Raw genomic sequence first — 27,578 nt, forward strand, 5'->3', positions numbered from 1 at the left:
ACTTCGAGCAGGGCGCAGGCGCCCTGGGCAGGCGGGCGGGGCGAGACCAGCAGCACCGCCCCGGGAGCCGCAGGGCTCAGCCCCAGCCGGGCGCTGCGGGAGCGTTGGTCATGGCGCCGCTCCTGCTGCTGCTGCTCTGGCTGCTGCCGGCCGCCGCCGCCTTTTACCTGTGCTGCGTACGGCGGCACACGGGCAGTGCGGGCGCCACGCTGCGTCGCCGGGAGCCGGGCCGGGCTGAGAAGAGGGGCTACAGCCCCCCCAAGGAACCCGTGAGCTCCGGGAGAGGGCGGGCGAGCGGGGAGGTAGGGAGCGGTGCCGGGGCGCGGGGCCCAGCGCTCACCTCTCGCCTCCTTTCCGCAGTGGGCACCACGGCTGTGCGGCTCCGGGCTGCGGCTCTTCGTCCATGTGGCCAACACGGTGAGTAGCGGCCGGGGCGAGCTCGCCGCCCGCGGTACACAGGACAGGAAAACCTTAGGTTGCTTGGGGAAACCTGGAGGAGGCCACGAGTGACGGGCAGGCAGGAGGGAGAGGGATCTCGGCGTGAAGGTGGCATTCGCGTTTCGAGGGAAGTTGCGGCGCTTGGCGCGGTTTCAGGACCTCCCTCTCTCCCAGGTGGGATGCTGTGGGGGGAGGCAGCTGGCTTCGGGGCTGAGGGCGGCAGAGTGCTTTCGGGTGCATCCACTCAGGAGCCCGCATCCAACTCGAATACAGCACAGGACCGCTTTCCCCAGACGTGAAGGGATTTGAGGCCCTGGGTTTTCTTTCAGAAAGGTATTGAAGACAACTCTCCCCCGCAGTGCTCTCTCCTCAGGGTAGGATTTGGCGTTGAAGGCAGCTGTCCCCACAGGGCTCTCCTCGGGTCGGCTTTGGCTTTGAGGGCAGCTGTCTCTATAGCGCTCTTCTGGGTGAGCTTTGAAGGCAGCTGTCCCGCCAGTGCTCTCCTCGGGTGGGCTTGGGCTTTGAAGGCAGCTGTCCCCCCCCTCGGGCTTTCCTCCTCTGCTGGGCTTCGGTGTGCCTGTGAGCCTGCAGGTTGATTAGCGCTGAGGCAGTTGTGGAGGAGACCTGACTGCCGTGGGGCAGAAAAGCCTACATCTGCTTGGCACTGAGGACCTTGTGGCATTGTCTGCCCAAAAGCAGGTGGATTTTGTTGTTGTTGCTGCTGCTTGGCAGAGTCTAGGTTAGGCATAGAAGTGTCATTTCAACAGTGTGTTATGTTACAATTTGAGAATCATGAAGATTGGAAATGAGCCCTAAGATCATCAAGTCCAGCTTATCAGCCCAGCACCAGGATGACCACAAAACCATGTCCCAAAGTGACTTGTCTACATGGGTTTTTTTAACATCTCCAGGGTGGTGACTCTGCTCTTGGGCAGCCTGCTCCAATGCCTCACCACTCTTTCAGTAAAGACATTTTTTCCTAATGCCTAATCAAAGCCTCCCCTGGAATAACTTGAGGCCATTTCCTCTCATCCTGTCACTAGTTACTTGGACCTTGCTATGATCTCCTTTCAGGAGCTTTGTTAGCTTAGCAGCTGGTTGGGCCTGGAGTGAGGGCTAGCAGCGAGCTTTTGTTAGTTTGTGAGAGTACCTTGCAGATGGCTTTCTTCCAGGATATAACAAGCTGAATACCTCTTTATCTTTTATTTTGTGGTGGCTTCTGGTGTGTGGTTGTGGACTGGTTTCCTTTTCTGACATCCACCTTGGAGAGGGACACGAGAATCTCCATCTCCTAGGGGATTGTATTGGTTTAGATTAGATGTAGATTAGGAGTGATGTCTTTTCAAAAAGAGGTTAATTAATTTAGGCTGGAGGTGAGGAGAAAGCTCTTCACAGAGAGAGTTGTTAGCCATTGAAATGTGCTGCCCAGGGAGGTGGTGGATTTGTTGTCCCTGGAGGTGTTCAAGAGGGGATTGGATATGGCACTTGATGCCATGGTTTAGTTAGTCATGAGGTGTTGGGTGACAGGTTGGACTTGATGACCTCTGAGGTCTTTTCCAACCTTGTTGATTCTGTGGTAATTCTTACATAATGTGTGAAGCAACATATCACTTCTTGGATCTAGAAGCGTGAGCCTTACTTCAGACATAACATGCTTCTGCAATCCATTGTTGGGGTGTTAAGACAGGCTAGAACTAGGCTGGCACTGCTATGAACTGGGACCAGTGGTATTGCTGCCCTGGGAACCAAGTTGTTCAGAGTGTTTTCAGCTGTCTGCTGCCATGGAATCTCTCAGTTTCTCATGCTCTTCCAAGCTGACTTGGTTTAGCACAGAATCTGAGTAACAGGAAAGACTAACAGCAGGGTGAATAAGATAATAGTAAGTTTCTACCTCATCCAATGTTTGCATGCTCTGCAGAGCATGAGGAAAGTAAGGGATGGGAGCTATATAGATGCCTCTCAGTGTTGCAGCCACCAGCTGCAGGCTTTCTGGACCGAGTCAGGGAAGGACAAAGGCAGGAGAGCCAGAAGAATACACTCTTTATATTAATGAGAGGTGGGAGGAAAGTATTTCAAGGGAATTTTGTGGCCTGAAGTGCAAACATTTGTGCCTTTGTATGGGGTTTTTTTTTACTACATAGCATTGCATGCTCTCTAGAGTGCTCTGAAACTGAAGCAGTTTTGAGCATGTTCAGCATTCCTTGCCTAGCAAGGAGGGTGGTCAGGTCCAAGTCACTGCAAACCAATGTTTCTGCTTGCTTTCTTCTAGGCTTTTGGACAGATCTGCTTACTGCCATTCTTAATGAGGTAAGAGCAGGGAGTTTGCTCCCCTCCAAGGTTATCTCTTTTGGTTTGTTGGGTTTTTTTTTAAGGTGCTTGCATTGCATACCACTCATCAGGCTATCTGAAATGACCATTTCAGAATTTGATTGGAGAGTGAGCAAGATTATTTCATAGGTATCTTTTTTACTATATTCTTTTGTATTAACTACTTTGGTCTGAGTGATTCACTGTCAGAAGAAATCAACCTTTTTTGCACCCTCAGACAGGTGCCTAGAAACCAAAATCCCCAGTTTCCCTCTTTGTCTTTCTGTTCCTCTGAGGAAGAGCAATTTTTCTTTCAAGGATTATGGATGCACAAATCTGCCACAGTGGTAAATCACCCCCACAGTGGTGAAAGAATAGTAGTAATGGCTAAATGTGAAGTTCAGAGATTGTGGTATGTTCTTTTGAAGGATATGCACTGTTTTCAGCCAGCCTTTTCTCCTTAGTGTCATAGAATCAGTCATGGTTGGAAGGGACCACAAGGATCATCTAGTTCCAACCCCCCTGCCATGGCCAGGGACACCCCACACTAGATCAGCCTGGCAAGAGCCTCATCCAGCCTGGGCTTAAACACCTCCAGGGATGGGGCCTCAACCACCTCCCTGGACAACCCATTCCAGGGCTTCACCACTCTCATGGGGAAGAACTTCCTCCTCACCTCCAGCCTGAATCTCCCCACCTCCAGCTTCATTCCATTCCCCCTAGTCCTATCACTACCTGAGATCCTGAGAAGTTTCTCCCCAGCCTTCTTGTAGCCCCCTTCAGATACTGGAAGGCCACAATGAGGTCACCTTGGAGCCTTCTCCAGACTGAACAGCCCCAACTCCTTCAGTCTGTCCTCACAGGAGAGGTGCTCCAGCCCTCTGCTCATCCTCCTGGCCCTTCTCTGGACACCTTCCAGCACCTCCAGATCCCTCTTGGAATAGGGGCTCCAGAACTGGAGGCAGTACTCCAGGTGGGGTCTCACCAGAGCTGAGCAGAGGGGGAGAATCACCTCCCTTGCCCTGCTGGCCACACTTCTCCTGATGCAGCCCAGGATCTGATTGGCTTTCTGGGCTGCAAGTGCACACTGAGAGCTCCTGGTGAGCTTCTCCTCCCCCAGCACCCCCAAGTCTCTCTCCTCAGGGCTGCTTTCCAGCCAGTCCCTGCCCAGCCTGGATTTGTGCCTGGGATTGCCTCGACCCAGACGCTGGACCCTGCACTTGCTTTTGTTGAACCTCATGAGGTTGGCTTGTGCTCCTTCTCTTGCACTTGTTCAGAAACTGTGTTTTCAAGTGTATGTTGCACTAAGAGCTACTCAAACGAACTCAGGAACCTCAGGCTCCTAGAATCATGGAATTGTTTCAGTTGGCAAAGACCTGCAGGATCATGGAGTCCAACCATCAACCTAAGACCACCACTGTTCAACTATGTCCTGAGGTGTGGTTTGCCCAGCATTTGATGAGTCACCTGTGTCTAAGCCCAGGACACTGGGAAATGTATTAAACATAACTGATACCCATGAATCTTTACTTGAGGCATGGACTTTCTGAATGACTCAAAGCCAGGCAAGTGTCACTGTTGTTACACAGCAGATCACTCCTTGAAGTCTGTGGCAGGGTCTTGATTTCCTTGCTCTGTGTGTGTGACCGTTTGAGGCTGCGCCTTTAAGCTTCCAAGCCCCGGACCTGTGCTGCAGTGTTCTCTGTGTTTGATTGCAAGTGAACTGCATTGAAGCAGATCATGGTTTATACTACTTTCTCCTTTCCTTTTCCTCTCCATTCCTGTATGTACTGGCCCTGTAGGTGATCTATCTAATAAAAGTGCCTCATCCAACTTTGACCATTTCACTTCCAGGTTGGTTGCTGGAGGGCGGCCAGCCTTAAATCAAGGAGTAGGAGGCTTTGTTAAGCAAGCAGACTAGATTTGATGCTGCCCTTTGAGGAGGTGGGAGAGATGGTCTTGTAAATGTTGCAACTCCCTGCTGTGAAAGCAGGCTGCCTAGACAAAATGTTCTTGGGTAAAGCTCCCTCTGAAGGGTCTGAAAGATTAGTCATGGTAGAGCTCGCAGACTCTGGCAGTGACTCTCTCTCTCTTTCAGGCTGAACAGCTTCTTGCTTTTGCGCTCACTTGACATTCATGAAGATCCCACATTTATCCCAGAGGTTGCTGCAGAGGGTGGAGAAGACAAGTCTGAGGCTAAAAACACCTCAAATGTTATAGAGCAGCTGCTGGATGGAAGGTCAGTGTGTGGTGTGTGAGAGCGGAAGAGCACGCCTGTTGGCACTGCTGTGTGAGTGGGAAGCTGTTGGCAGTAATCTGCCATCACATCTTTCCCCACACTCAGCTGCTTTACAAAACAAATAGTACTGTCAATCTTCCCTCTTTTGTAACCTACACATCACCAGTAGCTGCAAGCACTGTGAAGTTGCTGGAAGCTTCAGGGAGCCAGCTTATTGGGGAGGGAACAAATTGTGCCCTTGTCGGGGCTCTGCACTACAAGAGCAGGCACATGTAGTGGTTGGCTGGTTGGTGGGTACAAGCCTTTCAGTGAGTTTGCAGCTGTGCTGCTTGTTGCCTGCAAGGACTCTCAAAGAGAACATAGGGGTTGCTTGGGGAAGAGAAGGATCACAGGTTTGTAAAGAAAACAATCCACAAGCAGCCCTGAAGAAAAGCACTTGGGGGTGCTGGTGGGTGAGAAGCTCAACATGAGCCAGCAGTGTGCACTTGCAGCCCAGAAACCAATCACATCTTGGGCTGCATGAAGAGAAGCACAGCCAGCAGGTCGAGGGAGGTGATTCTGCCCCTCTGCTCTGCTCTGGTGAGACCCCACCTGGAGTACTGTGTCCAGTTCTGGAGCCCCCTGCCCCTGGCAGTCCAAACAGTGTTCTACGGGATTACTCTGAGAACTTACTTGGATGCCTAAGCCTCCACTGGACTGCAATGCTGAAGTCTACAGGTCTGAACAGAGGTGGATTTGATGGTTCACAGTTGCCTCTTTAATTCTTTCTTTGCAGGTCTGATTCTACTGAAAATGGCTTTAGCTTCAAAGGGATCAAAGACTACTTGGACTGCTACCGGTAGGTGAAATTATGCTCTGAAAACAACCTCTCGTGCACATTCTCCTGCAGCTCTCCAGGCTGCTACTGTTCCACAAGCTCTCAGGCATCTCTCTGTTAGAATCATAGAATCAGTAAGGTTAGAAATGACCTTGGAGATCAAGTCCAACCTATCACCCAACACCTCAGGACTAACTAAACCATGGCACCAAGTGCCACGTCCAGTCCCTTTTTGAACACCTCCAGTGGTGGTGACTCCACCACCTCCCTGGGCAGCACATTCCAATGGCTAACAGCTGTCTCTGTGAAGAACTTTCTCCTCACCTCCAGCCTAAACCTCCCCTGGTGCAGCTTGAGACTGTGTCCTCTTGTTCTGGTGCTGGTTGCCTGGGAGAAGAGACCAACCCCAACCTGGCTACAACCTCCCTTCAGGTAGTTGTCGAGAGCACTGAGGTCTCCCCTGAGCTTCCTCTTCTCCAGGCTAAACATCCCCAGTTCCCTTGGTCTCTCCTCACAGGAGTTAAGACTGTCCTTGAGGTATCACTGTTTAGCATTACCCTCTGCAATCCTTTTCATCTAATAGAATAACAAAGGAGAAAACCCTAGGAGAGGTGGCACAACTTCTACAAGCCCTGCAAGGATAATTAAATGCTGTTTTCCTTGGATTATTGTCAGTCATCTCTGTGAAAGACTCCTGCACATCTTGTTTGCCCAGACATGTGAGAAGGAGAGGAAGGTTCATCTGAATTATACAAGTTGTTTGTATGCTGTGGGTCTCTGAAGAATCCCTTGGCTTCCCAGCTGCTTGTGCCCCTGTGAGCAGTTTTGTGCCCCTGTGAGCAGTTTTGTGCCCCTGTGAGCAGTTTTGTGCCCCTGTGAGCAGTTTTGTGCCCCTGTGAGCAGTTTGCCTGCTCTCCCCTAGTCAATATGTCCAATTCTGAAAGAGCTAGAAGCACATCCCATACTTGGAGGTTCTGCAAGCTGTTGGCTGCTCAGAAACCCCTGGTTGCCTCTGGGACATGGGCTGTGTGTGGAGTGCTCAGATCAATCCTCTTGCACTCCTGGCACTCATTCCTCAAGGGCCACCTCTGCCAGCAGGCTGTGGCCCTGGAGCAAAAGGCTGACAATTCAGTGTGGTGTTAGGGGTGCATCCTAACTGGGAGGCTTTCACATCAGCCAGAGATAGATGCTGCCTTTTGCCAGGAGTGAGAGAGTGCCTGTTTGATAAGGGTGGGCTGTGACAGCACTGCTGGGGACCCCTTCTCTGTAATGGGAGGCCTGTGTGAAAGGGCTGGCCTCTTGGTCTTAGCTCATGGTACTAGGGGTTAGATAGCATCAGGCTTTCAGGAGCTTGAGGACTCTGCAAAGCTGTCAGCTGTCCTTCCCTGTTTATCTAGTGGTTCAAAACCACCTGGGTAACTCTCCTGGCCCTTGCCCCTACTCTCAGGGTTGTGGGGGTGCTCTGTAGGCAAATTCTCCCCTTGAGGAAGAGAGTCTCATCTCTTGGTGGTGTCAACTGGGTTGTAATTATGACCACATATAGATTCTTAACTAGCTGTTGCTTGCAGTCATGGCAGCTGCCATCTTAGAATAGAATTAACCAGGTTGGAAAAGACCTTTGAGATCATCCAGTCCAACCTATCACCCAACACCATCTAATCAACTAAACCATGGCACCAAGTGCCTCATCCAGTCTCTTCCTAAACACCTCCAGGGATGGTGACTCCACCACCTCCCTGGGCAGCACATTCCAATGGCCAGTCACTCTTTCTGTGAACAACTTCTTGTTCCCTGAGAGACAAAACCTATGCATGGCTGTGGTGTGGGGGTCTTGTTGCAAGGTCTTGACTTCTGTCCTCTCCTGTAGGAGTGGGAAGCTGACCCCAGCTCAGGTAGCCAAGAACATCATTGCCACACTGGAGGACTGTGACAAATCCACCCCCCCACTCAGAGCAATAGTGCAGTGGGACCAGGAGCAAATAATGCTGGTAAGTCTGCCTGTGGTAGGAAAGAGCAGCAGCACCCATTAGAAGGGGCAGAAGGTCCTTTGCTGGGATGTTGCACAGAAAAATGTGTACCTTTTTCCTTCCTCCTCCTGTAGGGAGCTGCAAACAAGTTTGCTTTCCTTCCTGCAAAGAGAGGTGGCATTAAAGCAATCTGCTTCCCTGCTAGATGACTGTGTTTGAAAGGGGACTTCTGTGCTTGTGTGGCATCCATTGGCATAGCTGCATCCAAGTAGCAGCTTCCAATCAGCATATGTTGGGAGAAAGAAAGAAAACTTCTATAGTTTGGCTTAGTTAGGAGGCTGAGAGCCATTTGTGGTGTCTGTTCTGGTACTGGTAATGACCTTCAGCTCAACTAAATATATATATATCTAATATAACACATTTTTTCCTCCCCTTCTGTGCAGATGGCTGAGGCCTCCACTGCTCGTTATAGGAATCAATGTACCCTGTCTTATCTGGATGGTATCCCAGTGTGTCTGAAAGAGGAGTTCAAAGTGGTGAGTCTCCTTGTTTAGGCAGCAGTTGATGCTGCAGGTGGTCAAGCTGGACAACTCGCTGCAGCAAGGTTTGAAGGCCAACTCCTCAGCAGAAGCCTGAGAATATGTCTGCAGTGAGGGCTTGTAATGAGTAGGATTAACAAGTTTTGCCAGGTGAAGACAGATCTTGGGTACAGCAGACACATTCCTTATCTTGTGCTCATCTCTTTAATCCATGGGGAGTAGATGGGGGCGGGGAGAGGGTTGGAAACAGTCCCTGGTATGATGAGATTAGACTGTATAGAAGGATCTCTAGTGGTGGGTGTATTTCTCTGGCACTAACTCTGCTCCACTGGCAAAGCATCCCTGTCACCCTAAAGGACATGGGTCAGAAAGATGCAGCTTGCTTTGGAAATCTCTGCTCTCAAGGAGTTTTGCCTGTGGCCTAATAGCTACCATTAAATGCTCCTGTTGTAGGCTCTGCAGAGATTGACCTGCAAGTGGGAGGCCTGTTTGTATACAGGTTCTTTTATTGCTGCCTCAAGGTGAAGAGTACTTAGCATACCCTGACAAGGAGTCCATCTGGTATTTTGGCATTTGTCTATGCCTGTCCTTGGTGGCTTCCTTCAAAGCGCTGTGGGTCTGAACCACTGCAGCTCTGCCCCCAAAAGAGTGGAAAATGGGGCTGCTGTGTGGCCAAGGTGACTGTTCTGCAGCCTCTGGGCATAGCAGTTACATAGAATACATAGAATAAACCAGGTTGGAAGAGACCTTCAGGATCATCACATGCAACCCACCTAAACAACTAACCCATGGCACCAAGCACCCCATCAAGTCTCCTCCTGAACACCTCCAGTGATGGTGACTCCACCATCTCCCTAGGCACCCCATTCCAATGGGCAATCACTCTCTCAATTGCTGCAGAGGGGCAGACCTTTTAACCATCTACATAGTTCTGCTCTTCTGTATCATGGTATTAAAAGGGCTCCTCTGCATGGGAGAAGGACCAAGTTTTGAAGGGTTAAGCATCCCTCCTGACAGAATCAGAGAATCAGTAAGGTTGGAAAACACCTTAGAAAAGATCATCAAGTCCAACCTGTCACCCAACACCCAAACTACTAAACCATGGCACCAAGTGCCACATCCAGTCCCCTTTTGACACCTCCAAGGATGGTGACTCCACCACCTCCCTGGGCAGCACATTCCAATGGCTAACAACTCTGTCTGGAAAGAACTTTCTCCTCACCTTGAGCCTAAACTTCCCCTGGCACAGCTTGAGACTGTGTCCTCTTGTTCTGGTTTCCTGAGAGAAGAGACCAACCCCCACCTGGCTACAACCTCCCTTCAGGTAGTTGTAGACAGCAATAAGGTCTCCCCTGAGCCTCCTCTTCTCCAGGCTAATCAACCCCAGCTCCCTCAGCCTCTCCTCACAGGGCTGTGCTCAAGGCCTCTCCCCAGCCTTGTTGCCCTTCTCTGGACACATTCAAGAGTCTCAATGTCCTTCTTAAACTGAGGGTCCCAGAACTGGACACAGGACTCAAGGTGTGGCCTAACCAGTGCTGAGTACAGCGTACAATGACTTCCCTGCTCCTGCTGGCCACACTGTTCCTGATGCAGGCCAGGATGCCATTGGCCTTCTTGGCCACCTGGGCACACTGCTGGCTCATGTTCAGCCTACTGTCAACCAGCACCCCCAGGTCCCTTTCTGCCTGGCTGCTCTCAGCCACTCTGACCCCAGCCAGTGGCACTGCATGGGGTGGTTGTGGCCACAGTGCAGCACCCAGCACTTGGACTTGGTCAAGTTGAGGAGTGAAGCATCCTGGCCCTTAGCTCTTTGGGGTCTGTTTTGAAGTGAAGTGTGCATGTGATGCACACACATGTGCCTGCCTACCTTGCCAGGGCTGTAGGATGAGTAATACAGTGTCTTCTTGCTAAGGTACCTTACCATCACCGTGTGGGCACAGTCTACCTCGGGACAGAGCCTGAAACCGAAGATGCTACTGTGGCCAAGAAGCTGCGAGAGGCAGGGGCTGTCATTATTGGGGTCTCAAACATGCATGAACTAGGGACTGGAACAACTGGATGCAACCCCAATAGGTAAAAAAATCACTTTCCCCTCTCTTCCTCTAGGCCAGGTGGTTACCTAGTATGTGCCAGAGGAGTGAGATAAGAGTTAAGAGGAGAATTGTCTCCACTCCCAGCTCCAGCGGTGTCCTGTGTGGGCAATGTCTTCTTTGTGGTGGGTGCACACCAACAGTTAGTGATACTGCTTTTTACTCCTAAATTCCCCTTCCCCTGGTTGGCAGAGGGGGTCCCACAGCAGGGTGCTGCTTGTGTGATGGCTCAGGCACTTTGGGACAGCTGTTGACACCCAAGCAGTGTCTGAACTGCAACATCCTGTTCCAGGAGCAGACTCCCCCAGTTGCTTGAATACAAAGAAGGGGGAGCAGAGAAGCAGTCTGAGCCAAACCTTTATGGCAGCAAAGAAGTTTGTTGGAGATGGACTTCTGTAGTAACCCAGCCCCAGCTTCCACACACATGCAGCTGGATGGGGCTGGGACTCCCCCTCAGCTACAGCAATGTGCCAGGGCATTTCCTCACTGTGTGAGGCCAGCTGGATGCCCAGCCACCTGGCAGGTCTCTGCTATGTAGGCACTGTGGTCAGACTGGAGACTTTGGGAGCTGCTGCTCTGGGATAGAGAGCAGAGCTGAGGATGTTGGTGTGCTTGTCTCTAAGAATTGCTGGCCACCAGCTGCTTCACCTTTTGGAAGTGCCTGCTGCTCTGGGTTGTGCAGTAATGGCACAGTGCTGTTACAGACAGAAGAGCTGGAGTGGCACCCTTTCTCTTGCTTTGAGTCCCTCTCTTTGCATCTTGTTTTGTAGGGACATAGCGCTCCCTGGGGTGCTGGAATCCCTGAGCTGTGCCCCTGGATCTTTTCCTACATGCAGTCCATCCTAGGAAAACATTCAATGCTATTTGTCTGCTTCAGGTACCACAAGATCCCTAGGAATCCCTACCAGCCTAACTGCTTCACAGGTGGGAGCTCCAGTGGGTCAGCAGCAGCTGTAGCAGCAGGTAGGTGCTCCTAAACAGAGTTCAGGGGTGGTGGGAGGAAGGTCCTAAACCAAAGTGCCTCAGGCATTTAGTTTTATGAAGGACCTTAGAAGCTTGGGGCAACTCCTAGCTGATCAGTGTGCAACATGTGCTGTCTTGGCTACAGCTGCTGGTAGGACAGCACAAGGTCCCTCTGACCACAGGCCAACATGTGGTTTCTTTTGTAGGTCTCTGCCCAGTGGCTATTGGCACAGATGGAGGTGGCTCTGTGAGGATTCCTGCTTCATTCTGTGGTGTGGTGGGGCTGAAAGGTAGAGCTCTTTAATCATGATGGGGTGGGAGTGGTGGTGGTGTGGTGTGTTTGTCATTTACTGTATCAGACAGAATGCCACAGTCAAGCCAGGCACAGTCCATTAACTTCCTGTCAAGCCAAACTTGACCAGGGAAACTCTGCAGTACAGTCATGGGGGGTGGGCTGGCAGGTGGAAGTATTCTCAGTGCTGGCTGCTGGAGACAGTTCCAACAAAACCTGAATTAATGGAGTCAAATGCTAAACAAAACATGAAGGCTGCTTTTATTTCTACCCACTGGCCTGTCCCTCTTCCATCTTCTTTCTTTGCCTGGAGCTGTTCACAGCATGGTTGGGTCTCTGTGGGGAGCTGGTGAAAAGCACCTCCACCCATGGTGGTTGGCCATCACCCCAATTGCATGGAGAGCCTGAGGCTGCTCAGATTTGTGTCTAAGTTAAACCTGGTAAGAAGCTCAGATGAAACCAGGATGTAGCTGTTCCCTCTTAGCTCAGCATTACAAGAAGCAGCAATGCAGTTTTTACAGGACTCATGTAATCAAGGAGAATGTGCCCAAGACAGAGGGAATGCACAGGTCAGTGGCCACAGCATGGAAGGTGGTGAGGCAGGATTGTCAGCACTGGTTAGGTCACACCTCGAGTCCTGTGTCCAGTTCTGGGCCCCTCAGCTTAGGAAAGATGTCGAGTTGCTGGAAGGTGTCCAGAGAAGGGCAACAAAGCTGATTGAGGGGTTTGGAGCACAGCCCTGTGAGGAGAGGCTGAGGGAGCTGGGGTTGCTTAGCCTGGAGAAGAGGAGGCTGAGGGGAGACCTTCTTGCTCTCTACAACTACCTAAAGGGAGGTTGTAGCCAGGTGGGGGTTGGTCTCTTCTCCCAGGCAACCAGCACCAGAACAAGAGGACACAGTCTCAAGCTGTGCCAGGGGAAGTTTAGGCTGGAGGTGAGGAGAAAGTTCTCCCCAGAGAGAGCTGTTAGCCATTGGAATGTGCTGCCCAGGGAGGTGGTGGAGTCACCATCCCTGGAGGTGTTTAGGAAGAGACTGGCTGGGGTGCTTGGTGCCATGGTTTAGTTGATTAGATGGTGTTGGGTGATAGGTTGGAGTCAATGATCTCAGAGGTCTTTTCCAACCTTATTAATTCTATTCTAAAGGGATGCCAGCTCTGGGGAATGGATGATCAGTTCAGAGTAGCTTGGCTGCTTCCTCTGAAACCAGATACTCAGCCCTGAGTCTCTTTCCACTCTTCACATGTGATCAGCTTAGACACTTTCCTGTGCAACCTGATCTAGGTGAATAAGCTTTAGCAGGGGGTTGGACTAGATGATCTCCAGAGGTCCCTTCCCACTCCTACCATTCTGTGATTGCATAACTGGCCAGGAGGGTGGTGTGAGTACCTGCAGAAGACAGCTGATGTTAGGCTTGAAGGCTCACTGGTGAAGGGGGCAAAATCTCCCAGAGGGTGGTATCTCCTGCTGTTGATAGTCCTGCTCCTGCTTCTCTGTACTCCACACTGCTGCTTCTGCATGTGTGAAGTCATCTATTTCAAAACATTCTTGCCCTTATTTCCCCTCAACTGGTTTCTTGAAGGTGGGAGAACACTTTGGCTGTTGATGGCCTCTCTCTCACTAGTACAGATTGTGGCCAGCAGGACAGGTACTGAAAGGCGAGTGACTGGGCTCTGAAGAGGCAGCTGTAAAAGTGACTGGCAGGGGTATTTTGCTTGCTGACTGGCTGCCCCAGTGCCATTCTAGATCAGATGCTAGCAGCAGCTGCTGGTACCTTAGCTAAGTGTCCATTTCCTCCTCTCCAGGTACCTTTGGGCGCATCAGTGCCCACGGTTGCTTGCCGCTGTCCTACTCCACAGTCAGTGTAGGTAAGAGGACTTGTGCTGCACTCCTGGGACCTTGCTGTGTGGTGCTCTCGCAGGGGAGGCACTCCATACCTTGGGGGGAAGGTGCTGTTTACACTTTGTCCCATTTTACTAACTGCTGTGTGTTTTGCAGGCCCCATCTGTACTTCAGTGACCGATGCAGCCATTGTTTACAGCCTCCTTGCTGAGCCTGATCCCCTCTACCCATATGGTAGGTGAGCTCTCTTCCTCCTGGAGCCCAGCTGCTGTGCTTTCCTCAAGGCATCCTAGACAAGTGTGCTCCCTTGTTTGTTCCCTGCAGGACTGAAACAGCCCAAAGCAACCCTGTCTGATGTGTGTGCTCCTGACCTGAAAGGCTTGAAACTGGGAGTGGACTGGACATATTTTAAGGTGCCTCTTCTATCTTTCTCTTTCTGCTGCTTTGCAGAAGGAGATATTAAAAGAATTCAATGCATTCACTTTTCTCTTGCCTGTCATCATTAGAGATTCTTCTCTTTAGCTCCCTTAGCCCATCTCCATGCCTGTATCTGGAACAGTGTGGCCAGCAGGAGCAGGGAGGTCATTCTGCCCTGTACACTGCACTGGTTAGGCCACACCTTGAGTCCTGTGTCCAGTTCTGGGCCCCTCAGTTTAGGAAAGATGTTGAGTTGCTGGAAGGTGTCCAGAGAAGGGCAACAAAGCTGGGGAGGGGTTTGGAGCACAGCCCTGTGAGGAGAGGCTGAGGGAGCTGGGGTTGCTTAGCCTGGAGAAGAGGTGGCTCAGAGGAGACCTTATTGCTCTCTACAAGTACCTGAAGGGAGGTTGTAGCCAGGTAGGGGTTGGTCTCTTCTCCCAGGCAAGCAGCACCAGAACAAGAGGACACAGTCTCAGGCTGCGCCAGGGGAGGTTCAGGCTGGAGGTGAGGAAGAAGTTCTTCCCAGAAAGAGAGATTGGCCATTGGAATGTGCTGCCCAGGGAGGTGGTGGAGTCACAATCCCTGGAGGTGTTTAGGAAGGACTGGATGGGGTGCTTGGTGCCATGGTTTAGTTGATTAGATGGTGTTGGGTGATAGGTTGGACTCCATGATCTCAAAGGTCTCTTCCAACCTGGTTAGTTCTATTCTAACAGCCTGGGTGAAAACACTGACAGAGGTAGATATTGTATTTGATTTTATTTTTTCCTAAGGCAGCCTTATGATTAGAAGTTTGTTGGGGGTATGAGGAAAGGTGAGGACTGGACAGCTGATAACGCTGTGCTTCCTTGTACTGCTGTTTCTATCAGCAGCAGAGCTTCTGAACTGATTACAAAAGGCAGTTAGCTTAGAATCAAATGAGGAAAGTATCCATTTGGTGACAATGCTGGGGCTGCTGAGTGGGGTTTCATCATCCCAGTCTAGAAATTGGGCTTGAAAGCTCATATGCTTGGCATTTGTAATGAAGAGATAGAATAGAATAGAATAAACCAGGTTGGGGGTGACCTTCAAGATCATCATGTCCAACTCACCTAAACAACTAGCCCATGGCACCAAGCACCCCATCAAGTCTCCTCCTGAACACCTCCAGTGATGGTGACTCCACCACCTCCCTGGGCAGCACATTCCAATGGGCAATCACTCTCTGTGTAGAACTTCTTCCTAACATCCAACCTGAACCTCCCCTGATGCAGCCTGAGACTGTGTCCTCTTGTTCTGGTGCTGGTTGCCTGGGAGAAGAGACCAACCCCCTCTTGGCTACAACCTCCCTTCAGGTAGTTGTAGAGAGTGATAAGGTCACCCCTGAGTCTTCTCTTCTCCAGGCTAAGCAACCCCAGCTCCCTCAGCCTCTCCTCACAGGGCTGTGCTCCAAACCCCTCCCCAGCTTTGTTGCCCTTCTCTGGACACCTTCCAGCAACTCAACATCTTTCCTAAACTGAGGGGCCCAGAACTGGACACAGGACTCAAGGTGTGGCCTAACCAGTGCAGTGTACAGGGGCAGAATGACCTCCCTGCTCCTGCTGGCCACACTGTTCCTGATGCAGGCCAGGATGCCATTGGCCCTCTTGGCTGCCTGGGCACACTGCAGGCTCATGTTCAGCCTACTATCGACCAGCACCCCCAGGTCCCTCTCTGCCTGGCTGCTCTCCAGCCACTCTGACCCCAGCCTGTAGCACTGCATGGGGTTGTTGTGGCCAATGTGCAGAACCTGGCACTTGGATGTGTTCAATCTCATGCCCTTGGACTCTGCCCATCTGTCCAGCCTGTTGAGGTCTCTCTGCAAAGCCTCTCTACCCTCCAGCAGATCAACTCTTGCCCCCAGCTTGCTGTCATCAGCAAATTTACTGATGCAAATTTACTAAGATTAGGGAGAGGAACAAGGAAGGCTTGGTAAGGGCTGAAGTCCTGGTGAGTGTGCTCAAAAGCCCACTTGGTTCTTTCCTCTCATTCTCTAGGCATGTGATGCTGAAGTTGTGTCCACCTGTGAAAAAGGTAAAGAGGAAACCTCTCTTATTCTGCCTCCTGTCCTGCTATCCCTTGGTGCTCCTGTTGTGTGAAAAGATCTGCCTAAAGCCCTCAAAGAGCAGCACAGGACGTTCCACCTCAACATGAGGAAAAGACTTCTTTACTGTAAGGGTGGCAGAGCACTGGAACAGGCTGCCCAGAGGGGTTGTGGTCTCCTTCTCTGGCAGCTCAAGCCCCATCTGGATGTGTTCCTGGGTGACCTGCCCTAGGGGATCCTGCTTTGGTAGTGGGCTTGAACTTGATCTCCAGAGATCCCTTTGAACCTCTAACATTCTGTGATTCTGTGGAAGAGCTCCAGCTGGACAAAGAGCAGTAGCTTTGTGTTAAGGAAGCCCTCTGGGCTGCTGAGGGTTAAAAAGCTCAGCAGTTCCAGGCTTTTCAGAGCACACTGGACTCCATTCTTCCATTGTAATAAGCCTTTGTCTGGATAAAGGCAGATCTGTGCTCAGTCATACTTTCCCTTCAAGCTGTAATGGTGTAAGACTTAAGGGAGGGACAGCATAGTGTTCAGCAGGAAAGACAGGGCTGGGTCTTTGATTTATCCAGCCCTCTGGGATTGCCTTGAAATCAGCTTAATGATGCCTTTAGGGGGCCTTTGGCAGGTTTTAGACTAAGCAGAACTGACCCTGGCAAGCACTCAGGGGTTGGGGAGGAAGACTCTCCAATGCCTGGTGTAGTAGTTGGCCTCTTAGACCTTGGAGCTGAGAGAGTTCACAGCATTCAGGCTTTCTTTGCCTGTGTTTTCTTCAGCCTCATCATTTCTACAGACATGCCTCTACATGTGTAGAGGTTTTGCTGGGAGAGATGCAGCATAAAGCTGTGAAGTAGGCAAGCTTGTGTGTTTATGGAGAGGTTGGGGGTCAGACAAAGAAAGGGGTTCTTTTTAAGCTGAAAAACATTCACTTGTCCCAAAGGCTTGGTGTCCAGCCTTGCTGAAGTGCATCAGGGTTTAGTGAAGCTATACCCTCAAGGAGGCTGGGGGGAGACCTCAAGCACAAGCCCTGTGTGGGGAGGCTGAGGGAGCTGGGGTTGTTTAGCCTGGAGAAGAGGAGGCTCAGGGGAGACCTTCTTGCTCTCTACGACTACCTGAAGGGAGGTTGTAGCCAGGAGGGGGTTGGTCTCTTCTCCCAGGCAACCAGCACCAGAACAAGAGGACACAGTCTCAAGCTGCACCAGGGGAAGTTTAGGCTGGAGGTGAGGAGAAAGTTCTTGCTAGAGAGTGTTGTTAGCCATTGGAATGTGCTGCCCAGGGAGGTGGTGCAGTTACCATCCCTGGAGGTGTCAAAAGGGGATTGGATGTGGCACTTGGTGCCATGGTTTAGCCATGAGGTCTGTGGTGACAGGTTGGACTTGATGATCTCCGAGGTCTCCTCCAACCTTGGTGGTTCTGTGGTCAACCTGGTCTCTTGAGCATCCCCTGGGGTCTTGCACCATTGCAGTTCAGAAGAATGAGAATCTGCTGATGCTAAGGAATCACTTTGTGCTCGGAGAACACTGTCATGTTAAGTGCTCAGAGAAGTCAGTCCACTTTTACTCTAGGTTAACTGGAGCTAAAGGTATCTTAGTATCTGTCAGGGTTGGAAGGGACCACAAGGATCATCCAGTTCCAACCCCCCTGCCATGGGCAGGGACACCCCACACTAGATCAGCCTGGCCAGAGCCTCATCCAGCCTGGGCTTAAACACCTCCAGGGATGGGGCCTCAACCAACTCCCTGGACAACCCATTCCAGGGCTTCACCACTCTCATGGGGAAGAACTTCCTCCTCACCTCCAGCCTCAATCTCCCCACCTCCAGCTTCATTCCATTCCCCCTAGTCCTATCACTACCTGAGATCCTGAGAAGGTAGGGGATGAACTTGCCTGAAATGTAGCAGGTGAGTTAGAAGCCTGTCTGCAAGCCCCTACTGCTGCCCTGTTGGACTGTTGAGATCCAGTTAGGTTGAAGGCTTTTACCTGGGAGAAGCATCTGCAGCAGTTTGCATGCTGTGTGATGCACTGGAGATGCTTGCCTTGTAATGGCCTGTGGGCTCTCTAACTTTTTGGGGGAGTGGGGATTTGTAGCCCTTCTGTGAAGTTTGGTGAAATCAAGGATGCTGTCACAGGATGTTAGAATAGAGTAGAATAGACCAGGTTGGAAGAGACCTTCAAGATCATCCTGTCCAACCTATCATCCAGCACCACCTAATCAACTAACCCATGGCACCAAGCATGGGTTGGAAGGGACCCCCAAAGATCAAGTCCAACCCCCCCTGCCAGGGCAGGACCATTGAATCTAGCACAGGTTGCACAGGAATGCATCCAGATGGGTCTTGGAAGTCTCCAGGGAAGGAGACTCCACAACCCCTCTGGGGAGCATGTTCCAGTACTCTGTGACCCTCACAGGGAAGAAGCTCCTCATGTTGAGGTGGAACCTCCTGTGCTGGAGTTTGTATCTGTTGCCCCTGGTCCTATCACAGGGAGCAGAGCCTGTCCCCTCCCTCCTGACACCCAGCCCTCAGATGTTCATAAACAGTTATTAAATCCCCTCTCAGTCTCCTCCAGACTGAAAAGCCCCAGGGCTCTCAGCCTCTGCTCACAGGTCCATGCTTTGCTTGTTGTTTGTGCAGCTGTGTGGCACCTGCAGAGCTTGGGAGCCTGTGTGGTTGAAGTGTCCCTTCCAGAGATGGAGGAAGTGCGAGTAGCACATGCAACCTGCATCCTCAGTGAGATGAGGGACTTCCTGCAGCCTGACTTCAATAAACACTTCCATGAAATGGTAAGTGTCTGCAGCCTGCACCACTGCCAGTTGTTGTCCTGGCTGATGCAGAATGTGTCTGGAGTGCATCAGCAAAAGTGTGGCCAGCAGGTCAAGGGAGGTTCTCCTCCCCCTCTACTCTGCCCTAGTGAGACCACATCCAGAGTATTGTGTCCAGTTCTGGGCTCCACAGGTCAAGAGTGACAGGGATGTACTAGAGAGAGTCCAGTGGAGGGCTACAAGGATGATTAAGGTACTGGAACATCTGTCTTCTGAGGACAGGCTGAGAGACCTGGGTCTGGAGAAGAGAAAGCTGAGGAGATCTTCATAGTACATTGACAAATACCTGAAGGGTGGGTGTCAGGGAGGGGCCAGTGTCTTTGCAGTGCTGCAGACAAACTGGAACACTGGAAGTTCCCCTTCAACATGGGGAAGAACATTGCTGTGAGTGAACTGGAGCACTGGACCTGGCTGCCCAGAGGTTGTGGAGTCTCCTTTTCTAGTGACTTTCAAGACCCACCTGGCTGTGTTCCTGGGTGACCTGCCCTAGGGGATCTTGCTTTGGCAGGAGCGTTGCACTCGCTCACCTCCAGAGGTCCCTTCCAACCCTTACTGCTCTATGGTGGTCTGCAGTGTCATGGGAGTGAGAAACCTGAGGCTCTCCTGCTTTTTCTGTGACAAACCACCTGTTCAATGACTACTGATACAGGACAGCAGACCTGGAAGGCAAGTCCTGGGTCTTCACATGAATGTCTCCTGAGCAGAGCCATGACTGATGTGTTGTGTTGTTTTGTTTCAGAACTTGGAGACTCGGGCAACCATGGCCTTGGCTTCCCAGTTCACAGCTCTGGATTACATTAAGGTAAAGAGCAGGCAGTGGTGAAGGCTGAAGGGAGACACCTAGTGAAATTGCACAAGTGGGGTAGAGGATTCTCTTAACCTCCCATACTCCTGGGGACTACTGCCCTCTGCTGTGGCTGAATGGGGGGGCACCACAGAGGACATGCCCCTGGCAGTGGTGTCATAGAATCAATAAGGCTGGAAAAGACCTCAGAGATCAAGTCCAACCTCTCACCCAACACCTCATGACTAACTAAACCATGGCACCAAGTGCCATGTCCAGTCCCTTTTTGAACACCTGCAGGGACGGTGACTCCACCACCTCCCTGGGCAGCACATTCCAATGGGCAATCTCTCTTTCTGGGAAGAATTTTCTCCTCACCTCCAGCCTAAACCTCCCCTGGCACAGCTTGAGACTGTGTCCTCTTGTTCTGGTGCTGGTTGCCTGGGAGAAGAGACCAACCCCCACCTGGCTACAATCTCCCTTCAGGGAGTTGTAGAGAGCAGTGAGGTCTGCCCTGAGCCTCCTTCTCCAGGCTAAACAACCCCAGCTCCCTCAGCCTCTCCTCACAGGGCTGTGCTTGAGGCCTCTCCCCAGCTTTGTTGCCCTTCTCTGGACACGTTCAAGTGTCTCAATGCCCTTCTTAAACTGAGGGGCCCAGAACTGGACACAGGACTCCAGGTGTGGCCTAACCAGTGCTGAGTACAGGGGCAGCCTCCTCCAAGCCAAACAACCTTCCAACCCGCAAGGACGGGGTAATCATTTGCAGCAGCTGTGGCAGTTAACATTGGAGGAGGGGGGAGAAATTTCAACCCACTACAAGGACATGAGCTCTGATTGGAAGTCTGTCAGTGGCAAGCAGGAGCCTGATGACTGAAGAGGCCCTGGTCAGACACTCCTCTCTGTGCTTGCAGGCAAACCGACAGAGAACTCGGAGCATGGCGTTTCTGCGAGAGATCTTCGCCATGGTGCACTGCATCCTTACACCAGGTACTGGGCCAAGGAGCTGATGCCCATCAGCTGCCTGGTGCATCTTAACCACAGCCAGGCCATGTGCTTTCCCTGCCCTGTTTGAAGTGTGTGACTCTCTTTTTTGGCCAGGACTTTGCTGTGCCTCAAGCCTGCCATGGGTTAGTTGTTTCGGTGGGTTGGATTGGTTGATGGGCTGGACGCCATGGTCTTGAAGGTCTCTTCCAACCTGGTTTATTCTTTAGGTGAAGATGGGGCCTGGTTAGAAAAGCTGCTGTGTATATCTAGACCTGTGCCCATGGCAGTGAGAAACTCTTCTTGGCACTTGAAATGCAGATGCAGAGCCAGCAATGTTTACACAGGAGGGACGAGGCATCTACTTATGCAGGAAGATGTTCGTGCTCTGAATAGAAACTGACCACTTAATTCATGAATCCCAGTGCCTTGATTGTATTCCAGGGACATGAGTTTGTCCAGATCACCAGAATGCAGAATTAGCCAGGTTGGAAAAGATCTTTGAGGTCATTGAGTCCAACCTATCACCCAACACCATCTAATCAACTAAACCATGGCACCAAGCACCCCATCAAGTCTCTTCCTAAACACCTCCAGTGATGGTGACTCCACCACCTCCCTGGGCAGCACATTCCAATGGCCAATCACTCTCTCTGTGTAGAATTTCTTCCTAGCATCCAGTCTAAACCTCCCCTGGCACAGCTTGAGACTGTGTCCTCTTGTTCTGGTGCTGCTTGCCTTGGAGCAGAGACCAGCCCCTGCCTGTCTACAACCTCCCTTCAGGAAGTTGGAGACAGCAAGAAGGTCTCCCCTGAGCCTCCTCTTCTCCAGGCTAAGCAACCCCAGCTCCCTCAGCCTCTCCTCACAGGGCTGTGCTCCAAACCCCTCCCCAGCTTTGTTGCCCTTCTCTGGACACCTTCCAGCAACTCAACCTCCTTCCTAAACTGAGGGGCCCAGAACTGGACACAGGACTCAAGGTGTGACCTAACCAGTGCAGTGTACATGGGCAGAATGACCTCCCTGCTCCTACTGGCCACACTGTTCCTGTGAGGAGAGGCTGAGGGAGCTCAGGTTGCTTAGCCTGGAGAAGAGGAGGCTCAGGGGAGACCTGGTTGCCATCTACAACTACCTGAAGGCAGGTTGTAGCCAGGTGGGGGTAGGTCTCTTCTCCCAGGCAACCAGCACCAGAACAAGAGGACACAGTCTCAAGCTGCGCCAGGGGAGGTTTAGGCTGGAGGTTAGGAAGAAATTCTTTACAGAAGGAGTTATTTGCCATTGGAATGTGCTGCCTGGGGAGGTGGTGGAGTCACCATCACTGGAGGTGTTTAGGAAGAGACTGGATGGGGTGCTTGGTGCCATGGTTTAGTTGATTAGATGGTGCTGGGTGATAGGTTGGACTCAAAGGTCTCGTCCAACCTGGTTAATTCTATTCTATCGCCACTCTGTCATGGTCTAAGGCAGCCTGCTCTAGCTGGCTGTTCTTGAGGCAGAGGGTTACACAAGGTGACCCTCTGAGGTGCTTTTCTCTCTCACAGTTGTTCTGTGATTCCTCCACAGCTGTTCCTTCCACTGCCCCAAGAATCTGTGAATCTGACCTTGTGACTGGGAGCAGCGATTTGTCCTTCACAGTCCGGTCCATGAGGTGAGCAGAGTGATATTTGTGCTGAGGGAGCCAAAACTTGGGATCAGCTGGAGACTAGCTGTATTAACTCAAGGAACTTAGGCTGTGGATCAAGAGAGCTCTGTCCTAGCTGCCCTTCCCAAAAAAAGGATGACTTTGTTGCTGTCCCACATCAGGAATCAGAAGCACTGATGAGAGCTTTTCCCCCAGGTTCATGCAGCTTGGTAACTTCACTGGGATTCCAGGCCTTGTGGTGCCCGTTGGATATTCTGCTGCTGGGCTGCCTATCAACTTCCAGGTGAGCACTGACTCTTTGTGCATGCTGGGTCACCAAACCTCCAGCTTGCCTTTCCCCTGAACCCCTACAGCCAGAGCCTGCTGTTCCACACAGCACATTTGACAGGCACTGGTGATAAAGTTTCACTTGGCAAGTGAAGAGACTTGACTCACTCCTGAATGGCAGAGCAGCTCTACAGGTAGCTGGGAGATAGATTTCTCTGTCTGCTTGCATCAGGACACACTATTGGTCACTACTCTTATTTCTCAGTTCTGTAACTTCTTTAGGTCCTTTCTTGCTCTTCTTGAGATGAGTCTCAGTTTTGTTATGCATCTGCCCTGGTGCCATACTTCATAGGGTGAAAGGGAAGAGTGTGTCTCCTTTTGGTGCTGTAGGGGTGAGAGGGGGAAGAGCTGTTTTGCAGGGCTTTCAGGAGTGTCCAGATGTGATGATGCTACTTTTCTCTTTGTTTTCCCCCCTTTTCTTTCTCTCCTCTTTCCCCAGGTCATGGCAAAATGGTGGGATGAAGCTGTTCTCCTGAGGGTTGGCCTGAAGCTAGAGCAGTTTCGTTACCAGACCAAAAAGCCAGCCATTTACTATGACATCCTTGCATGAGGATGTGACCAAGATGGGAACCAACTCTTCTCTTCCCCCCCACCTCCCTCTTGTCCTAGTCTGACCTGGCCAAGTATTAGAGTGGCCTTTTCCCAGTGTTCATCTGAATAAGGCCTTAGTAGCAGGCCACTTGAGGAAGGGGAGAGAGAGTGATCTGAGCAGGCACTGATGCTGAGCAGACATAACTTTTACTCCATTTGTTATTTGATGGCCCAGTTGATACAGGGGAGGCCAGCTGTGCTAGCTAAGTTCCTTTTTGCTGGCAGGGGAAGCTGCAACTATCTTCTGCAACTTCTTTCCATGTAGTGGCCCTATGTAAAGATGGAAGGCAGGACTGCAAGTGAGCAGTCCATATGACTGGATGGAAAGGTACAACCCCTAGACCTCAAACCTTCTGTTCTTGATCCAGGACAGAAGAAAGGTCCTGTGTGGAGGGGGAGAGGCAGCTTTCATTAATAAATAACACCTAGCTCCTTTGGAAGGAGGATGATCTGAAGTTAGGTGGTGTGTGCTGTGGCCCCTTAGACAAGCCCTCAGAGCAAACCAGGAAGCCTGTAGCTATGGAAGTGTCACTGGGCTTCTGTGCCTCATGCTGCACATGGTGTAGGGTTAGCTGGCCTGCTGCACAAAGCATGGCTCTGCTCACTACATGAACAGTCCTACCTCTGCCCTTCAGCCTGATGTGCAGGGGGAGGAGAAAGCAGAGCATCAGCCTTCAGCACCTCTGTCACCCAAGGGCCTTGACTCAGGATCCTGGCTTTCAGTTGCATCTCTCTTTCTCAAGCTAAGCCTTGGGGAGCCTCCTTTCCCCCACTGGTTGCTGAACCATGAGTCTACTGTCATTGAGGTAGTCAAACAGAAGACATTACCTGGTAGTGCTGTGAAGTGCTGCTCCAGAGGTGCTGAGCCAGCACAGACAGATGGTTTTGAAAGTAGAAAGCCCTACTGAACAACTGCAGGAGCTTAGGGAGACCTTACTGTGGCCTTTCCCTACTCAAAGGGGCCATAGAACAAAAGTGGGGACAGACTTTCTAGCTCTAGATAAGAAGCCAACCCCTTCTTACCCCGAGTGCACTTCCTTAAGTAACTAAGGTGGAATTAAGACATGAATTGAAGGTGAGGCTCTGCTGCATCTCCTCTGCAAGAGAAGCTGCAGCAGACTCTACTGCTACAACAAAGGTTCCAAGCCACAGTACTGTTTCAGTGACAGGCCTCAGAGTGCAAACTCTTAGGTACTTGTGTCCTGCCAGCAGCAGTAGGGCCACATGAGAGCTAAGAGGAGGCCTAGGAGTGACCAAAGGGAAGCACTTCTGTTAATTTTGGAGTCACCTGAGGTTAATGCTCAGAGGCATCTCCTGTTGCCTACCTCACCAGGGATCCTGGGCTTGTGATCAGGCTGCTGGAGAAGCTGCCTTGTATAGACAGGAGGAGAGATCCCTGTCTTCTTACTTAGCCTGGAAGGAAAGAACAGAGAGTAGCTGCAGTTTCTGTCACACCTGGTACAGTTTGGGTGTTTTGGTTTGGTTTTCCCCTGTACATACACACCCTAAGTTTAAACACAGCTAGCACTTTACTAATGACCAAAATCAAGTCAGATAGCACCTGACTGGGAAATGATTGCATTGCTGTCTCCTTCACTACCTGAGGTGAAGTGTCAGCTCCACCCCATCAGCTGGCACCAGCAGCCACAGGATTGATGTTGCCTTTTATCTTAGTTCCTCTATGATACTGCCAGAACTTTTTCTACTACATTCTAAGTGTAGTTCAGCTTTCTGAAGAACATTTTAAAAGCCAAGTGTTTCCTCTATAAGGAATGACAAGTTATTAAACACCAACAAACTTTGAGCAGGCCACTGCTGAAATGTATTGTAGAGCAATAAGGGAGTTGAGAATAAATTCCTGCCAAGAACATGACTGCTTGAAGGAAATGAATGAATATTCTGCCCCTGTGCTCAGCACTGGTTAGGCCACACCTTGAGTCCTGTGTCCAGTTCTGGGCCCCTCAGTTTAAGAAGGACATTGAGACACTTGAAGGTGTCCAGAGAAGGGCAATGAGGCTGGGGAGGGGTTTGGAGCACAGCCCTGTGAGGAGAGGCTGAGGGAGCTGGGGTTGCTTAGCCTGGAGGAGGCTCAGGAGACCTTTTTGCTCTCTACAACAGTCTGGAGAAGAGAAGGCTCTGAGGTGACCTAATTGTGGCCTTCCAGTATCTGAAGGGGGCCTACAAGAAGGCTGGGGAGGGACTGCTCAGGATCTCAGGTAGTGATAGGACTAGGGGGAATGGAATGAAGCTGGAGGTGGGGAGATTGAGGCTGGAGGTGAGGAGGAAGTTCTTCCCCATGAGAGTGGTGAAGCCCTGGAATGGGTTGTCCAGGGAGGTGGTTGAGGCCCCATCCCTGGAGGTATTCAGTTATTCAGTATTCCTAAGGTTGGAAGGGACCTCAAAGATCATCGAGTCCAACCTGTCACCACAGACCTCATGACTACAGTAGGGAGGACACTACTCCCCACTGCAGGCTTCAACTCACAACCTTCTAATTAAGGGTCTGTTGTGCTACCGAGCCACCAAGACCAGGCTGGATGAGGCTGTGGCCAGCCTGATCTAGTGTGGGATGTCCCTGCCCATGGCAGGGGGCTTGGAACTAGATGATCCTTGTGGTCCCTTCCAACCCTGACTGATACTATGATACAACTACCTGAAGGGAGGTTGTAACCAGGTGGGGGTTGGTCTCTTCTCCCAGGCAACCAGCACCAGAACAAGAGGACACAGTCTCAAGCTGTGCCAGGGGAGGTTTAGGCTGGCTAGAGCAGCCAGGCAGAGAGGGACCTGGGGGTACTGCTCGATGGTAGGCTGAACATGAGCCTGCAGTGTGCCCAGGCAGCCAAGAGGGCCAATGGCATCCTGGCCTGCATCAGGAACAGTGTGGCCAGCAGGAGCAGGGAGGTCATTCTGCCCCTGTACACTGCACTGGTTAGGCCACACCAGGCAACCAGCTCCATAACAAGAGGACACAATCTCAGGCTGCGCCAGGGGAGGTTCAGGTTGGATGTCAGGAAGAAATTCTATACAGAGAGAGAGATTGCCCATTGGAATGTGCTGCCCAAGGAGGTGGAGTTGCCGTCATTGGAGGTGTTCAGGAGGAGACTTGATGGGGTACTTGGTGCCATGGGTTAGCTGTTTGGGTGGGTTGGATTGGTTAATGGGTTGGACTCGATGATCTTGAAGGTCTCTTCCAACCTGGTTTGGTTTATTCTAAATAAAGGTTTATTGGTTTATTCTAAATATAGTTAAATTTACTTCTCCTGCTTGGAACTGAGGTGAGGAGAAAGTTCTTCCCACAGAAGAGTTGTTAGTCATTGGAATGTGCTGCCCAGGGAGGTGGTGGAGTCACCATCCCTGGAGGTGTTTAGGAAGAGACTGGATGAGGCACTTGGTGCCATGGTTTAGTTGATTAGATGGTGTTGGGTGATAGGTTGGACTTGATGATCTCAAAGGTCTTTTCCAACCTGGTTAATCTATTCTAAGATGGCAGCTGCCATGACTGCAAGCAACAACTAGTTAAGAATCTATATGTGGTCATAATTACAGCACAGTTGACACCACCAAGAGATGAGACTCTCTTCCTCAAGGGGAGAATTTGCCTACAGAGCACCCCCACAACCCTGAGAGTAGGGGCAAGGGCCAGGAGAGTTACCCAGGTGGTTTTGAACCACTAGATAAACAGGGAAGGACAGCTGACAGCTTTGCAGAGAGTCCTCAAGCTCCTGAAAGCCTGATGCTATCTAACCCCTAGTACCATGAGCTAAGACCAAGAGGCCAGCCCTTTCACACAGGCCTCCCATTACAGAGAAGGGGTCCCCAGCAGTGCTGTCACAGCCCACCCTTATCAAACAGGCACTCTCTCACTCCTGGCAAAAGGCAGCATCTATCTCTGGCTGATGTGAAAGCCTCCCAGTTAGGATGCACCCCTAACACCACAGTGAATTGTCAGCCTTTTGCTCCAGGGCCACAGCCTGCTGGCAGAGGTGGCCCTTGAGGAATGAGTGCCAGGAGTGCAAGAGGATTGATCTGAGCACTCCACACACAGCCCATGTCCCAGAGGCAACCAGGAGTTACTGAGCAGCCAACAGCTTGCTGGAAAGTAGCCCTGAGGAGAGAGACTTGGGGGTGCTGGGGGACAAAAAGCTCAACAGGAGCTCTCAGTGTGCACTTGCAGCCCGCAAAGCCAATCAGATCCTGGGCTGCATCAGGAGAAGTGTGGCCAGCAGGGCAAGGGAGGTGATCCTCCCCCTCTACTCAGCCCTGGTGAGACCCCACCTGGAGTACTGCCTCCAGTTCTGGAGCCCCTATTCCAAGAGGGATCTGGAGGTGCTGGAAGGTGTCCAGAGAAGGGCCACAAGGATGATCAGAGGGCTGGAGCACCTCTCCTGTGAGGACAGACTGAAGGAGTTGGGGCTGTTCAGTCTGGAGAAGAGAAGGCTTCGAGGTGACCTAATTGTGGCCTTCCAGTATCTGAAG

At 51.4% G+C, this 27,578-nt stretch overlaps 1 protein-coding gene across 1 annotated transcript; it reads left to right on the forward strand.

Moving 5' to 3' along the window:
* The first annotated feature begins 101 nt into the window (after window positions 1-101).
* Window positions 102-27,302, forward strand: LOC137455295 (uncharacterized). The gene is made up of 20 exons (XM_068165986.1): window positions 102-269; window positions 361-417; window positions 2,708-2,745; window positions 4,844-4,984; window positions 5,760-5,822; window positions 7,669-7,789; window positions 8,212-8,304; window positions 10,220-10,380; window positions 11,275-11,360; window positions 11,567-11,650; window positions 13,453-13,515; window positions 13,646-13,723; window positions 13,814-13,902; window positions 15,919-15,955; window positions 18,596-18,744; window positions 19,523-19,585; window positions 20,479-20,554; window positions 22,106-22,190; window positions 22,380-22,467; window positions 22,951-27,302. Exons 1-20 carry the CDS (start codon window positions 111-113, stop codon window positions 23,059-23,061), a joined length of 1,842 nt encoding a protein of 613 aa, XP_068022087.1. The 5' UTR covers window positions 102-110; the 3' UTR covers window positions 23,062-27,302.
* The last annotated feature ends 276 nt before the right edge of the window (window positions 27,303-27,578 follow it).

This window comes from Melanerpes formicivorus, unplaced genomic scaffold (assembly GCF_026170545.1).
Source record: "Melanerpes formicivorus ecotype bairdi unplaced genomic scaffold, bMelFor1.0.p_v2 SCAF_95, whole genome shotgun sequence".
NCBI classification, from domain to species: domain Eukaryota; kingdom Metazoa; phylum Chordata; class Aves; order Piciformes; family Picidae; genus Melanerpes; species Melanerpes formicivorus.

Excerpts from the sequence above, each read along its gene's own strand:
- LOC137455295 (XM_068165986.1), top strand. The coding sequence starts at position 111 with ATGGCGCCGCTCCTGCTGCTGCTGCTCTGGCTGCTGCCGGCCGCCGCC. Across the intron at positions 418-2,707 it reads TCGTCCATGTGGCCAACACG|GCTTTTGGACAGATCTGCTT; the intron begins GTGAGTAGCGGC and ends GCTTTCTTCTAG. Across the intron at positions 15,956-18,595 it reads TGTGTCCACCTGTGAAAAAG|CTGTGTGGCACCTGCAGAGC; the intron begins GTAAAGAGGAAA and ends TTGTTTGTGCAG.